Below are 17799 nucleotides of genomic sequence, written 5' to 3'. Positions count from 1 at the left end.
ATTCACAACTTACCCAGAATTACCCAATCCCACAGTATTTAATGTGCATCAGGTGCAATCCTCAAGTGGATTCACAACTTACCCAGAATTACCCAATCCCACAGTATTTAATGTGCATCAGGTGCAATTCTCAAGTGGATTCACAACTTACCCAGAATTACCCAATCCCACAGTATTTAATGTGCATCAGGTGCAATCCTCAAGTGGATTCACAACTTACCCAGAATTACCCAATCCCAGAGTATTTAATGTGGATCAGGTGCAATCCTCAAGTGGATTTGCTTGACCCATTTAATTACTATCACGGCCTGTAGTGGATAAGTTGTTTCCACTGCCAAGTGTGAATTTTGAAGAGGGTTAAGTTCACTTACTTAAAAGAATTTGCAAATATAATCTATTAAAATATGTTTTAATTTACAAAGCATAACTTAAAACAAAAGAAATTTCATTTTACTTTGAATTTCATCAAATGATGATGTAGGGGATGTTGTTAATTTCATTATTACGGAAAAATCACTTTATTAAGGATATATGTGATGTTTCTGACATTTTCTCTAAAATAATTTTTTGATATCCTTGATATTAAGAGTTCTTGTATGATCTGTATATTGGCCTGGGTAGCTCAGTGGTTATAGATCACCTAACTAGTAATACAAAGGTCCTGGGTTAGATACACATCTTTGCTACAGTAATGTCCATTTATATAACTTAATCTAATTAATATATTAGAGCTGATTCTACATTTTTTTTACTAGCAACAACCATGCAGGAACTATCAAGATATGCTAACTCTAAAACAGACATGGAAATGTACCCCAAGATTTTTGTAGAAACGAGATAGAATGCACGTGAATTATATGCGACTAAAATATCATTATATAATCACTGAGAAACGCCACGTATGTCCTAACTTAGTTCCTTTGTTTTCACACCACACCTTATCAAAGTTATTTCAACCCACTTGATTCACTAATTAATTCAATTCAATCACTTGGAATGGGAGTATTTAAAGTGGAGGCTGGAGTTATATATTATACTTACATAAACACGGAGGAGAGCACACACTCTTTCCTGTACATGTGCCCTGTGACTTACTTAAACATGGAGGAGAGGACACACTCTTTCCTGTACATGTGCCCTGTCACTTACTTTAACAAAGAGGAGAGCACACCCTCTTTCCTGTACATGTGCCCTGTGACTTACTTAAACAAAGAGGAGAGGACACCCTCTTTCCTGTACATGTGCCCTGTGACTTACTTTAACAAAGAGGAGAGGACACCCTCTTTCCTGTACATGTGCCCTGTGACTTACTTAAACATGGAGGAGAGCACACACTCTTTCCTGTACATGTGCCCTGTAACTTACTTAAACATGGAGGAGAGGACACCCTCTTTCCTGTACATGTGCCCTGTGACTTACTTAAACAAAGAGGAGAGCACACACTCTTTCCTGTACATGTGCCCTGTCACTTACTTAAACAAAGAGGAGAGGACACCCTCTTTCCTGTACATGTGCCCTGTGACTTACTTTAACAAAGAGGAGAGGACACCCTCTTTCCTGTACATGTGACCTGTGACTTACTTAAACATGGAGGAGAGCACACCCTCTTTCCTGTACATGTGCCCTGTCACTTACTTAAACAAAGAAGAGAGCACACTCTTTCCTGTACATGTGCCCTGTCACTTACTTAAACACGGAGGAACACACACTCTTTCCTGTACATGTGCCCTGTGACTTACTTAAACAAAGAGGAGAGCACACACTCTTTCCTGTACATGTGCCCTGTCACTTACTTAAACACGGAGGAGAGGACACCCTCTTTCCAGTACATGTGCCCTGTGACTTACTTAAACAAAGAGGAGAGGACACACTCTTTCCTCCTGTACATGTGCCCTGTGACTTACTTAAACAAAGAGGAGAGGACACCCTCTTTCCTGTACATGTGCCCTTTGACTTACTTAAACAAAGAGGAGAGGACACACTCTTTCCTGTACATGTGCCCTGTGACTTACTTAAACAAAGAGGAGAGGACACCCTCTTTCCTGTACATATGCCCTGTCACTTACACAAGAAGGAACACATGCTCTTTCCTGTACATCTGCTCTGTGACTTACTTAAACACGGAGGAGAGGACACGCTCTTTCCAGTACATGTGCCCTGTGACTTACTTAAACAAAGAGGAGAGCACACACTCTTTCCTCCTGTACATGTGCCCTGTGACTTACTTAAACAAAGAGGAGAGGACACCCTCTTTCCTGTACATGTGCCCTGTCACTTACACAAGAAGGAACACATGCTCTTTCCTGTACATCTGCTCTGTGACTTACTTAAACACGGAGGAGAGGACACGCTCTTTCCTGGCATTTGATGAAGGTAGTTGCCATGGTAATCTGGAATCCATCTCTGAAACATGAAATTACATTGACCATAAAACAAATGTAAATTATTCAAATAAATATTTTCAAAATTAGCAGTGCATCTTGACAAATGTTGGATAAGGACTGACCTACTTAGGAATTAAATCTAGAATTGGAGGGGTAGTGGTGTTGAAGCTGTTTAAATTCTTGACCAACATGCACAACTTGTTGAATCATAGAGAGATTTCAGTAATTGACATCTGGCTTGGTCTTCTCAAAAAAATCTCAACTTATAGGTTTGAGTTTTCTTTTAAAATTGTTAAAATTTTGAGTAAAATCTCAGACTTAAGTCCAAGTTTCGACTTAAGATTGTTTCCGGAAACCCAGGCCTAATGACTCGTAGAATTGACAAGAACCAGGGGAGACAACTTTAAATCCATTATTCTAAATTAAACGAATTTCAACACAATAACAGATTGTACTTTACAGACAGATCCTGAATGTGGCTCAATGCGAGTTACACTTGATGTTACAATTACGTACACTAAAAATCACATTCCTACACTGTCAACACAGTCCACCACACGTTGATATTTAGTCCGAAGGTTAACAACTTTCAGTGTACATGAATTTTTTTGTAACTTCAAGCACCTGTGAGCTGATCATTTGTTTAGGTGGGATTTTTTATAATCTCATGATTAGCAACAAAGCACATTTAGACATGGCGCAATTATATTTTCGTACATCAAAGAAAAATAGTCTGATTTAGAAAACAATCTTTTGATTTCCAGACTCGTGAATGCACTGCACAGAGAGAGGGAGAGTCGGCTCTATAGACGGACCACAACAGCCAGAAATAAAATCACCTGTCTGTCGACCACTGCTGGACCCCTCTGATAAATTTTGCTGGAATCAATGAATAAGAATAATTGATATATATCTCTGATCTCTTTCTTCTGACGTCCTCTGAACCAGAATTATATACACACACTGATGGAGATACGTCTTGTGAAGCTGAAACACTGGCTATAGATGCGTAGGTTTCTGCCCAGTGTATATTGGCAGTTAGCATGACATTTGAAATATTCACACTTAATTCAGACTTAACATTTAATCTATTAGTAATATAGAATCAAAAAATCAATAGAAATATCTGTAAACAAAGTATTTTGAATTGGAATTCCACGTTGACTGAGGTCCTACTTTTTAAAAAGTAGGACCTCTGAGTCAACGTGGAATTCCAATTCAAAATACTTTAATTGTTGACAGACAAGTTTTGCATGGTTTTATCTGAGACAAGCACTTAAAGTAGGACCTCAGTCAACGTGGAATTCCAATTCAAAATACTTTGTTTACAGATATTTCTATTGATTTTTTGATTGAAATATTTTGTAAATGGAGATAGAACCCATAGGTGATTCTCCATGTAAAATATCACAAGGATTGGTAACATGTGCTTCTGGACTGTTTTGCATGGTTTTATCTGAGACAAGTACTTAAGTATACTTTTAATCAGAATTTTGCTCTGGTAAGGACCTTACTCGATACTTTTAAATCAGAATTTTACTTGGACAAGGGCCCTACTTAAAAATTAGAATTTTACTCGGACTACTTTAAGTACTTTTTTGTGTAGAACATGCGTAGATTGAAAAAGAAAAAAAGTTAGACCAAATATCCAATATATGTGCATGCACATTTGTTTTTAAAAAATCGACATTTCAGTCAATAATATACAAATGGTATACTAGCTGTTATCCTTTTTAAGATTTTATGTTAATTGGTCGTGCAGTTTCTGAGAACACTCATGGACAAAATAGTTTGGAGAATAAAGAAAACTAAATAATAAAATGCAGAGTAAAACCAGTATGTTCCCAAACTACGTACATTTCATTACTGGACTGATTACTGTAGTCGTACCACCTGCTCGTCCTGTTCCACCTACTCTCTCTGTTCCACCTACTCTCTCTGTTCTATCTACTTTTCCAACAGGAAGGTGGGTATTTCCTTCTTGCATGTGAGAAAATTTTGTGAGATTCACGAGAACCTCATTGTCGCAAATATTTTTCATCACGAACCAGTCCTTGAATGTCTGTCTTAGGCTCGAAAAAATCTCGATCACGAAAATTACTCTAATGCAGTGAACCAGATTACCACAGGTGAATCGTGAAATAAAGTAGCTGTGAATAAAATTTGGTTTGTATGCAGTAGCTGATGGCAAAGTTGTACCAGATCCCATAGTTTGTGCCAAAATAATGTCCAACGTTGTACGTTGTGTCCATTGATGAAGACGACCAGTCTCATGGGCAATGACCAGAAGACAAAAAATTGAGACTGACCATGCTCCAGCCATTACAATAAACTCGACTCGGTGACACTTTTTAAAAAAAAACTTTGATGGAGCTGAGTTCACCATTATGAAACCACATGAGATCAAACAGCCTGTTGAAAGCGAGTCTCTGTTGAAATTCAGTATTCTGCACTATAACCAAGAGGGCGCCTCCACCAGAAGAGGCAGCCAAAGTCAGAGAGTGCTACTGTATCCTTATGCAAAATTGGCAACCACCTGATGCACACCCTGAATAAAGTATGGCTTGTCGTTCACCAGATATAGTGATCCCGATGATATATCGTCGATACGTCAGTTTGGCATAGCACCTAGGTCATTTAGATGCAAACAAGAGGTACTGTGAGCAATGCTCACTAAGAATACCCCCCGCTTACCCCAATCTCCCAAAGGGTGTAGGTAATAGGTAAAACTTCAGTATTATGATCCAAAAGGTATCTAGGAACACAGCATCTCCATGTGATGAAAAAAGCCATTAAAGAATTTAAATGGAAACCATATTGCTACTTCGATGTCCAGTGCGCATGACCTTTGACCTTTTGACCCCAAAATTGATAGGGAACATCTTCATCCCATGGGTAGTCCATATGTATGATATGGTGACTGTAGGTGGAAAGGATAACGCTTTAGAGCCTAGAAACCATATTGCTACTTCGATGTCCAGTGCGCTTGCCCTTTGACCTTTTGACCCCAAAATCAATAGGGAACATCTTCATCCCATGGGTAGTCCATATGTATGATATGGTTACTGTAGGTGGAAAGGATAACGCTTTAGAGCCCGGAAACCATATTGCTACCTCGATGTCCAGTGCGCTTGACCTTTGACCTTTTGACCCCAAAATCGATAGGAAACATCTTCATCCCATGGGTAGTCCATATGTATGATATGGTGATTGTAGGTGGAAAGGATAACGCTTTAGAGCCCGGAAACCATATTGCTACTTCGATGTCCAGTGCGATTGACCTTTGACCTTTTGACCCCAAAATCAATAGGGAACATCTTCATCCCATGGGTAGTCCATATGTATGATATGGTTACTGTAGGTGGAAAGGATAACGCTTTAGAGCCCGGAAACCATATTGCTACCTCGATGTCCAGTGCGCTTGACCTTTGACCTTTTGACCCCAAAATCGATAGGGAACATCTTCATCCCATGGGTAGTCCATATGTATGATATAGTGACGGTAGGTGGAAAGGATAATGCTTTAGAGTCCGGAAACCATTGCGTCTACAGAGGGACGGACGAACGGACGGACAGACAGACAGACAACCTGATTCCAGTATACCCCCCCCCCCCCCACAACTTGTTGCGGGGGGTATAATAAAACTTATTAATTGTAACAGAATAATTTGAATAATTTAATGGACCCAAGTTGAGAAAGGATGTTTCTGAATGTTGTGAGTTGTATCATGTTTGTCAGATGGTAGGTAAATCAGCCCCTCTCCAACTCATTCCAGTATTGAAACATTTAATCCAACATTGGTGAACTGTAAATACCTTTGCCTAGGTCAGGGAACCAGTATTTACTTACTAGTCATGTGTATGTCCATTGATTGCCTAGGTCAGGGAACCAGTATTTACTTACTAGTCATGTGTATGTCCATCGATTGATTGATTGATGTTTTCCGCCACACTCAACAATTTCTGTTATCTGCACAGGTGGCGCCCAGTTTTTATTGGTGGAAGAGAGAACCCAGATACAATGCGACTGGGAAGAGAGAACCCAGATACAATGCCACTGGGAAGAGAGAACCCAGATACAATGTGACTGGGAAGAGCTAGACCACCGACCTTCCGAAAGTAAAACTGGGAAACTTTCTCACTTACCTGAAGGTATACCTCAATCTAAAAAACAATCAGGTAGATTCTTGTCGACAATAGCTTTAGTTTTTTTTTCAGACTAAAATAATTTTTTTTCATTACTTTAATTGTTTCTTTTCCATGCACATGTAATTAACCTCTTTGGCTTGAAGAAGTATTTCCTGAAAAATGAACAGTTTTCTTTGCTTTTGTCGTTCAGTTTAGTGCTTTACATAATTTCTCTTTTGACACTGTACCTACTTTTAAGGATATAAGATACTCTGTGTATATATTTATGTATATACCCCCTTGTTTCAGTTTCTTAGCAGGTCAATGTGTACATGTCTGCATTCAAACTCTTAAAAGTATGGGTTCACTTATCATGACACATATTAAATGTTTTAACTTTTTATTTCACAAAACACAATAATTTAATTTTCTAATTGTAAACAGTGTTTCAACATACATCCTAGTCATATTATCTGCACAAACATTTTATCTTTTCACAACCAATTTACTATAGATCACTTTTATTTCACAAGACCGTATTTTAGCAAGGAAACAATGATATATTTTTGCAATTATTCACTGCTTAAGTCTTCTTTGTGTAAGAGTTCACTTGTAAGATCTAAATTTTTGTGACTGGCTAGTGATTTATGTTATCTAAACACGGAGGAAGCGACCTTTAAACACATCACTAACAATGACAATCTACTTCTTAGAGTTAACTTGTATACTAAGTTTGATGTCTATCAAGCATAGGGTCCTAAAAATATTAAACATACATTTTTTATGTCTGGAATAGTTTTATCCTGACCTTTGACTCTGTGACTTCAAAATCAATAGGGGACATCATTAACTCCTTAAGGAGTATTAATTTACCAAGTTTGATGTCTATTCAGCAAAGGGTTTTCAAGATACTAGGCACTCAAAACTTGGTCTTCTGACCAACTGATTGATATTTGAATAAGATCAACAAAATGTGTTTGTGACACACAAATGCCCCCGATAATGGCCAATTCCAAAGACGGCCAAGGTCAGGACAAATATCTTAGTACCAGTAGAAAGATCTTGTCAAAAGAAATGCTCATGTACAATATGAAAGCTCTAATATTTACCATTTAGAAGTTATGACCAATGTAAAAAAAATTTTTAAAGTAGGTCAAATGTCAAGGTCAAAAGGTTCAATACCAACGGAAAGATCTTGTAACAAGGAATACTCATGTGAAATATCAAAGCTATATCTCTTACTGTTCAAAAGTTATTAGCAAGGTTAAAGTTTTCAAAAATTAGGTCAAACTCCAAGGTCAAGGTCACGGGGTCAAAAATGTTGGTACCCACGGAAAGGTCTTGTCACAAGGAATACTCATGTGAAATATCAAACCTCTATCTCTTACTGTTCAAAAGTTATTAGCAAGGTTAAAGTTTCAGACAGAATGACAGAATTACAAAATGACAGACAGGACAAAAACAATATGCTCCCCGATCTTCGATCTCGGGGGCATAAAAATGACATATTAAATTATGTAGAATTTTCATAAACAAGAGGCCCACAGGCCTTATCGGTCACCTGAGTACTAGTGAAAAATTATCACTACTCCCAAGGGCTATGAAATCTATAAAAAATTTCCTGTTCTGAATATCTAAGCTAAATTCTAATGTTCTGCAACAGTACAAAACAAGATGTGTTCTTTTAAAACTTCACTGCCCTCAAAAGTGCATACCCTGGGATCATCAAATTTAAAATTTTGGTAAAGGACTACCTGCTTTTCCATTTAGTTTCAATTTAGTATCAATAGCACTAAAGAAGATGTTACCTAAGTGTTTTACACATCAACACTAAATAGGAAGTTTGGTCCAGACCTGGGGGTCAGAACACCTACTCCAGGGATCATGAAATTTACAATTTTGGTAGAGGCCTTCCCGCTCTACATCACTATCCATTTAGATTTTCTTAAACATGTGGTTCTAGAGAAGATTTTTGAAAATTGGTCAATTTTGCCCCACCCCTAAGGCCCCAGGGGTGCAGGAATCCTGAAATTTACAATTTACGTCCCCCTTGTTCCAAAGATGCTTCATACCAAATATGAAAAGAATTGGAATGATAGTTATCTAAGTGTTTTACACATTAAAAACTATATACTAAATTTAGTCCCGCCCTGGGGTCAAAACCCCTACTCCGGGGATCATGAAATTTACACTTCCTGCTCTACATCACTATGCATTTAGTTTTTCTTACACATGTGCGGTTCTTGAGAAGATTTTTGAAAATTGGTCACATTTGGGCAGTTTTTGCCCCCAACCCTAGGGCCCCAGGAGTCCTGAAATTTACAATTCATGTCCCCCTTGTCCCAAAGATGCTTCATACCAAAATTGAAAAGAATTGGAATAGTAGTTATCAAGAAGTTAAAAATGTTCAACTGTTAACGCACAACGACGGACAACAACCATGCAATTGCAATAGTAAACTCAGATGACCTAAAAATACAACAGAGTAAACTATGGTGATCAAAAACAATAGAATATAAATCATTGTAACCATGGAAATATAATTGAATTGTACATACTTTATTGACATTAAAACAATGTTATTGACTATCGAATGACTGACATAGACTGGTAAAATATAATTCTCAAAATGTTGTGATAAAAGTGATGTATGATAAAAGCAAAACAAATCCATGTTGAATAATGTAAGAAATCAATTATGTAGGCTTAATCCAAGATTCCTCTGACTCTTACCCCCGCTTTTATATTGTGACATGTGCGAAGGAGAGTCAGAGCGGACTCCATATTGAAAAGTGGGAATTCAGCGACACCAGCTGGTGTCACTGCTTTACCTACCTCTTACAACTTTATTTCACGGATCTATCTTCCAACACGAAAGGATTCAATTATTGGAAGATTATTCTACAAAAAGATTATGATTAATATGATGCTATTGCCGTTTAAACGGCCATAACGTGGAATTTTGTGTATTTATGTGCTGACGTCATGCGCAAAGAAATCAAATGGCAAGGGGGTGACCTAATTCAAGTGATGCTTCATCTGTTGGTGTTAGGGCCATTCAAACCGCGATAGCATCATATTCATCTAAATAACATTTTTATTTTTATCTATTTTTGTACCTGCTCTTGAGAGAAATTAGCTTCTCAAAAAGGGGGGGGGGGGGGGGGGAAATCTGAGTTATTGATGTGGGTCTATCTCAAGACCTCATAAAAAATAATCTAATCACCAGAATTCATTTTTACAGTATTTATTGTGTTGTTGATAACATATTTTTATAACAAAAACAGAATTTCAAAATAAATGCATTGTTATAAGTCAACCAAATTGTGCATATATTCCTCATAAATTTGTTATGAATTGTACTATTATGCAAATGAGATATATAAAGAAAATATCAAGCAACAAAAAATTCTTGACTTGTGACTACCCTTTTGGATGATATTTGGTATTTTGCATGGTTTTTCTGGCGGATTTACTCTTAAACACTTCATCAAATAGTTTTGTTGCTTTTTTGTAGGTTTACATGCCTCAAAGTCTTTAGATGATACATCATCACCACAGTGAGGAACAGGATGTTATGTCTTTAGATACATCATCACCACAGTGAGGAACAGGATGTTATGTCTTTAGGTACATCATCACAACAGTGAGGAACAGGATGTTTTGTCTTTAGATGGTACATCATCACCACAGTGAGGAACAGGATGTTATGTCTTTAGATACATCATCACCACAGTGAGGAACAGGATGTTACGTCTTTAGGTACATCATCACCACAGTGAGGAACAGGATGTTTTGTCTTTAGATGGTACATCATCACCACAGTGAGGAACAGGATGTTATGTCTTTAGGTACATCATCACAACAGTGAGGAACAGGATGTTACGTCTTTAGATACATCATCACCACAGTGAGGAACAGGATGTTACGTCTTTAGGTACATCATCACCACAGTGAGGAACAGGATGTTATGTCTTTAGGTACATCATCACAACAGTGAGGAACAGGATGTTACGTCTTTAGATACATCATCACCACAGTGAGGAACAGGATGTTACGTCTTTAGATACATCATCACCACAGTGAGGAACAGGATGTTATGTCTTTAGGTACATCATCACAACAGTGAGGAACAGGATGTTACGTCTTTAGGTACATCATCACCACAGTGAGGAACAGGATATTATGTCTTTAGATGGTACATCACCACTAGTGTGATGGACAGGATGCTATAGATGACCAGGTCCATGCCGAGATATAACAGTTTGGGAAGGAACACTGTCCACACGAACAGGTGGTATCTCTCCATCACTACAAACCCAGCATACATCATGACAGGAAGTGCAATGGCCATTGCCATGGTGATGAAAATATTGTGGAGATCTCTACAGTAACAAAAATGGTAATTCAAAAATGAATTTAACATCATTTCATAATACTCTAAAGATTCAATAAAATTTCAGTTCTAGTGTCAGACAATGTAAAGACTGTATACAGTAAAACATGTCATGGATATAATGAAGTTTGGTTATAATGAACTGGTTTTTGCTGGTCCTGGAGGTTTCCTATAACCGTGTTTTACGGTATAACAAAGTTTGGTTATAATGAACTGGTTTTTGCTGGTCCTGGAGGTTTGCTATCACTGTGTTTTTGCTGTATACATGTACAAAAATTCACTTCATATTCTCTTCAGTTTCAAATTTCTAAATTTTTCAAAATAAGTTTTGGGTTACAAGCCAAAATAAATCAGTTTCGAGAAGTCTTGGTCAATGAAATGAAGATAGACCCTACCTTTTACTCGGTCTCAGCGAGTTGAGTTTTGTCAGGAATGCAAGAAACCAGTAAATAGGGCCGGCGTATGTAGCTAGGGCTAGTAGGATCGCCACTGGGACAGCATTATAATCTCGCTGACCGACATATCCCGCCCCCACATCCACTGTGGCTATACTGTTAGAGTTACCCTGATAGAAAGATGTAAATATGAAAAAATATTGCACAGATTATTTTTGCACAATGAGGTCAAAATTTTGTAGATTTATTTTTTGTGAATCAAAGTTTTGCAGTCATTACTTTGTTGCTAAAATTCATGATATGCATTTTTCAATTAATTTTTACATAACTAATTTCGTGAATTCAACAGATCTGCAACATTAGTTAAGATTTATCTACAACAACAAAAAAAGCACATTGATGGTAGAACACTGAGTTACAACCATGAATTACTGTAAAACAACTTTTATTTGCATGCGAAAAATTTTCACAAGGTACATGAGAACTTAATCATCGTGAATATTTCTCGCTACGAATCATTCCTTTACGGTCTCTTGAATTTGTTTATGATAATTTCAGTCACGAAAATTAGTCGTCACAAACCATTTCATCACTGGTAAATCGCAAAATAAAGTCGTCGCAAATAAAAGTTGGTTCACAGTTCTTGTACACTTCAATCTAAAAATAGGCGACTTTCATATTCATCAAACTCATTTGTTTGTGAGTCTTTTTTTCTAGACTGTGATATTTACAAAGTTCAGAGAGATTTTACTTACTTGAGAGAAGAATGCTGACCGCCCCATCCACATGTAGTACACCACTGCAGCAGAGGGTGACAGAACCAGTTTACTCTGACTGAGCACATACTGTTGGACTGTCATCAAGGCCACCAGTATAATGTTGTGTGATTTCATCAATAAGACATGGAGAAGTGTCCATGCAGTCAGGCAGACATTTGTAAATCCAGTCCTAGAGAAACTTACGGGAGTGAACTGACTTATCAACAGAATCACAAGGCACACGAAGCTCAACCTGGCTGGAAGTATCCCCCTATACAAAAATAACAATACTGATTACATAGAAATATCAGATGCCACTGTGTCTGATAACTATGTGAGTGTATAATGCACAGGCCACACTAGAAGAGATTTATCAAAATGTTATTTTGTTGTTGTAATCAATGTAGTGTAACAGTTACCTGTCCATCACTGGAATAACAGGCAAGCTCAGAGCCCCGGTGGAGGCTCGGAACCAGAAAACACAAAACAGGCCTGTTGCGGTGATAGCAGTCTGTAACCATGACAACTGCTGGGATATGATGACTAGAGTCAGAAAGAGAGAGATTGCCACCAGGACTGACAGGGAACACTTGTTGTCTTCTCTACAAATAACACACAAAAACAATTAGCATTTCTAAACACTATGCCCCTGACATTGGCCAAGTCAAATGGTGGTAAATTTAACCTTGAGGTATGACCTTGACCTTAAAAAAGAATAAAGATTTGACCATGACCTTTCTGTCCACATACAGACACATAAAGAAGCCACAAACAATTTGCTTCCAATCATCAAAATAGACAAAGGCTATAAGCACTTACAGGATAAGCCAGTCTTCAATGTCTGGTAGGTGGAGCCACTTGTTTCCTGTCTGGTTCAATGACCTTGACAACCTGGCTGTCAGCAGAAGGACAAAGACTTCCAGTGCCATCTTTCTGGTCTTGTAAGTGAACAAATTCATTGGATCTATGTAAAATGTGGTGCCATTTTCAAGGTGGTTCTTCGATGAGTTCAAATGACGGTGGGTGTTTTCACAGAGTGGAAGTGGATGGGTGGTGGAGAGCTGTGATATAAAGTGGATACTGTGGATGGAGGTGGATAGGAAGTACCATGTCTGGTGTTCCTCCTCCACAAAGCTGCTGGAGAGTAAGCTGAGAGTGTGGAGAAATGTCCCGACTATCAGAAGAGCCACACACCGGGATCCAGGATCATCTACGCACACAGTCCCAATCCACTGAAATAACTGGGAAAATCACATACATTAAGTACACATGTAGCCATAGGGAAAAGTATGTTACAAATAAAGATGATAAACAACAGTGCTGGAACAGTTCTATTTCTTTCTGGGCTTGTTATATAAGTCTTAAAATAAGCCTTTAACTAAACACTGAACAGCATTGGTAATTTGAAAGAAAACATTAATATATCACATACTGGTACAAATATCAGGTTTTAAGTTTGCATAATGATTTTTTTTTTGTTAACCAGGGCTTAAAACTATATATCAAAATTTAAACTGGTTGAAAAAAACGGCTAAACACCTGTTTCTGTCATGTTCACATGTGCTTTATTTCATTGAATATACGGCCAATTCATCTTAATTGATAGATTATCATCCCCACCTGCCCCTCAAAAATCGCCCCGCCCGGAAATTTTTTATTTTGCTGAACTTGCGATTTCCGAAAAATTTTCCATGTCCAACTCCGGTATTTACATGTCTTGTTTACATTTCTGGTATAGCAACATGAAAAGCCACGTGTAGAAAATAGATCTTATAGTTTACTTAATTTCTTACGGGCGTAAATTAAAGGAAAGGATTAATGTTCTTCATATCTTGAAGAAGTTTGGTATCTCTCTGTGTTTGAAATTAAAGTTTAACCTGGAATTCGTCTGTGAAATAAGCATAGATTGACATCCGTCTGGAATTAAATGATGCACTTCTTTGACAAAAAATCGTTTGTCATTATTATTTTTCTCAGGAAATAAAAATTAAAAAATAAAATCCTCCCACCCACCCTATACTTTTTGGTGACCCTGGATGATAATCTACTAATTAAGTTGAATTGGCCTAAATGAAAATACATAGTAGTAATAATGACTACACCGGGGACACTTTTATGTGTTTACTAATAAATCAAATAAGGTCAGTGATACAAGAGTCGTTTTCTGCGGCTGCATTATCTATCTATCTATATTGCAGTTGTAATTTTTGTACATATTTCCTATCCACAACAAGAGTACCGCCAACGGTACATAATACGCCCATGAAAAGCTAATATAGGGCGTTTTTCTTACACAACGATTTACAGAACTTGCCTTCAGGTAGTATCAACAATCATTTGGGTGTGACATACTTTCTATGCATCGAAAAAACAAGATGAATGATGTACTCTCTATGTAATATTTTCACTTGGCATAAGATGTGTACCAAGTTTAATGGTCCTTGCCTCAACAAATCGGTCTGCATCCTACTACTAGGACCTTGACCTTAAGAAACAATAGGCATCTTCCACTTGGCATAAAGTGTATGTGTACAAAGTTTGACGGTCCTAGCCATCATAGGAATCTTCCTCTCATCATGGTGATCAAATGTACCAAGTTTCAATATCCTGGAGCTTACGGTTCGGTTTGTATCCTGCCTACAAGGTTTTCCATCTAAGTGATACTGCAACCTTGACCTTTGACCTTGAAAAACAACAGGCATCTTTCTCTCATCATGTTGATCAAATGTACCAAGTTGCAATATTCTGGAGCTTATGGTTTGTATCCTGCCTACAAGGTTTTCCTACTAAGTAATAACCAAGTAATACTATGACCTTGACCTTTTGACTTAGGTATCTTCCTCTCATCATGGTGATCAAATATACCAAGTTGTAATATCCTGGAGCTTACGGTTGGGTTTGTATCCTGCCCACAAGGGTTCCCTACTAGGTTTCCCTATTAAGTGATACTACGACCTTGACCTTTGACCATCAAAAACAATAGGCATCTTCCTCTCATCATGGTGATCAAAATGTACCAAGTTGTAAAATCCTGGAGTTTACGGGTTGGTCTGTATCCTGCCCACAAGGTCCGGACAGACAGACGGACGGACAGACGACACCATACCATAATATATCCTGTCTTCAACGGGCGTATAAAAAATGGAAAACCACAGAAAATACCTTTTACATGATATTTTAAAGCATTACACAGAATGATAGGAACCAGGCGATCATAAAAAATATATGTTCTAAATCAGGAAGAATTGTTCTAATATCATGCAATACATTCAAAGGGCAATAACTCTAATAGTGTAGCAGCTGACCAAATCAGAGACGCATTCCTATACAATATTCTTACTATATTTGCTAGGCAGTTTTTCTTTATATGTTTAGAATCCAATCATTTTTTCACATGTTGTGGAATGAAGATACCTGTATATCATATGGAAAAAATGTACCCTTGTGGTTTTTGGGAAGATCAAAACACCATTTTCTTTAAAGGTGTAGACCTTATACAGTTTAAATTTTAAAAGCTCTGCAATTTCTTTAAATTGCTACACAAAATTTCTTGTATACAAAACCCTACTGATACATCTACATATTTGACCCCGTTCCTTTTCGCCCTTCTTGCCATCATTGTGAGTGGGTGAATGTAAAACAGGGCAAAACTGTTTTCTCTCTTTTAACACAACTGTGTCCTAGTGAATTTAAAATGGGGCGAAAACATCTTCAATGTAGAAAGGAGAGTATATAAAGTACATACACCTCGGAACGACTCTCTGTTTCTGAATGCAGTGGTAAGTACGACTACTAGAAGGGCTGACACTGAGGTGAAGTATCCTGGGCTGAGGAAGTGCCACACTGACTGAGATCTGGTCAGATGATGAAGCAGGTACATGGTAGAAGTCACATGGATCAGAACCATCCAGGGGAGGGGACTGTGTCTGCTCAGGACCAGGAGAAAAACCGCCTGTGAACAAATCATTGATACAGAAATCAGAACTAGACAAGGGAGAAAACTGTGTCTTCTCAGGACCAGGAGAAAAACCGCCTGCAAATAAATCATAGATACAGAAATCAGAAACAGCCAAGGGAGAGAACTGTGTCTGATCAACACCAGGAGAAAAACTTCCTGTGAACAATCATTGAAATCAGAACCAGCTAGGCTGCTCAGGACGAGAAGCATGGCATGTAAACAACATTCAGTCAAAACAATTTGTTGAAACTTCTTGAGAGATAAAGCCGACTCCACACTTCAAGGTAGTTCACAATGATTATATGTAATTATGCTAAAAGAAAACTTTGCACTTACTGCCCACAGACAGATGATGCAGGTAATCAGAGCAGGCATATCATACGTGGTAAGGTTCTTTGTGATGTTGCTTGTTGCCATAGTGATGACCTCATTGTATTGTGTTAGTACCCGATGGACCATTGCATCACTCCTTTCACTTGAATTTATTGATAGCAATTCAGCATGAAGTTTACATGTTGTCAAAAAAAGAGCAGTCACTTCTGAAATACAAGATAAGCAAAACAAAAAAAAGAAAAGATATACACATACATGTAGATTGAAATGTGGAGTCTATACTGTAGTTCTTGTGGCCTGATTTGTGGTTATGATATACCCAATACCACCCATATGACTTAGAGCAAATTGTGGAGACTTCCAAAATCCTACCTACAGAATAACATCACTGTTCAGTAGAAGAACACTTAGTAAATAATCCTATGACAATGACACCCTGACCTAGTTTCATTGAAAATATAGTTTAGTGGAGTAGTAACATTGTTTCTAGATGTCGTGTGCTGACATAACACAAGTTGTATTGGTCTGTGACCAGAGAAAACTGAAATTATGACTGAAAATCTAGAACATAATCCTTTTAACAGTTATCATAAAAACATAACCAAGATTCTCTGAAAACCATTTAGAGGAGTTGTGATTGCAAATGCAGCTCACATATGCTCCAATGACCTACTGAGAATAGAATAAAATTTTGCCACCATTTCATCTTCCAAGTTTTATCTTCATCCATTTGCTCTCATCATTCATTACTTTAAAGAAGTAAGAAAAAAGCCTTAAAGTGAATTTAAATCTGGGTGAAATCATTTTCCAATGTGTATAGATAAAAGCTTACATGGGGCGAAAATTTTGTTATATATAGTATGATGAGAGAGCAAGAGACGTTTTCATAAAGAAGATATTTTGGAACCTGCATATCAATATGATTAATTTGCCACTGCGTTTCTACCTGTATCAGCTTCCTGTTGATTGGCCTTCAGAAGGTTGAGGAGCTGGATGGTGTTCCTCAAAAGTGAGGCTAGCTGCTCCTCAGGACTCGACTCCTCAAACACCTCCAGGAGGAGGCGACCAAGGTTATTTTGAGGTATCGGCAGACCCAGCAGCTCAGACAAGGTCGGAACAAGGTCAATCTGATCCACCTCCGACTTGGTGCCATCACCTTAAAATGTAACCACAAAACCCCACATTACACAGAAATTCTGAGGAATCATTAGATTCTGCGAGAACTGAGTTTTCATGGATTTTGAGATTACCCCACAATTTTAAACTTACGATTAAATATGAAATCTATAAAATGTTTCAACTTTACAAAAACCACATCCACAAAATTACATCCCAACGAAATTGTAAAATCTCTGCAATCCATCAAAATTGTTGTCCACAAATTAAAATGATTCCACAATATTTTACAAACAAGAGGTCCATGGGTTACAGTATCAATCAATAAAGA

The 17799-nt window shown here is 37.7% G+C and overlaps 1 protein-coding gene across 4 annotated transcripts in view; it reads right to left on the bottom strand.

Annotated features, from left to right (window-relative positions):
* Positions 1–9751: 9751 nt before the first annotated feature.
* LOC125667896 (GPI ethanolamine phosphate transferase 2-like) overlaps positions 9752–17799 on the bottom strand; it is a 33471-nt gene continuing 25423 nt past the window's right edge. For all 4 annotated transcript variants that reach the window (XM_056164048.1, XM_056164046.1, XM_048901573.2 and 1 more), the window contains exons 6-13: positions 17299–17508; positions 16356–16558; positions 15807–16013; positions 12881–13302; positions 12481–12663; positions 12059–12332; positions 11304–11473; positions 9752–10897 (exon numbers count right to left, since the gene is read on the bottom strand). In XM_056164048.1, coding sequence (XP_056020023.1) covers positions 10696–10897; positions 11304–11473; positions 12059–12332; positions 12481–12663; positions 12881–13302; positions 15807–16013; positions 16356–16558; positions 17299–17508 — 1871 coding nt within the window. In that variant the 3' untranslated portion in view covers positions 9752–10695. The remainder of the gene's footprint in view (positions 10898–11303; positions 11474–12058; positions 12333–12480; positions 12664–12880; positions 13303–15806; positions 16014–16355; positions 16559–17298; positions 17509–17799) is intronic.

Source organism: Ostrea edulis, chromosome 4 (assembly GCF_947568905.1).
Source record: "Ostrea edulis chromosome 4, xbOstEdul1.1, whole genome shotgun sequence".
Classification (NCBI taxonomy): Eukaryota; Metazoa; Mollusca; class Bivalvia; order Ostreida; family Ostreidae; genus Ostrea; species Ostrea edulis.
Note: the sequence above shows the minus strand (reverse complement) of the source record. Positions and strands in the feature narration are given on the sequence as shown.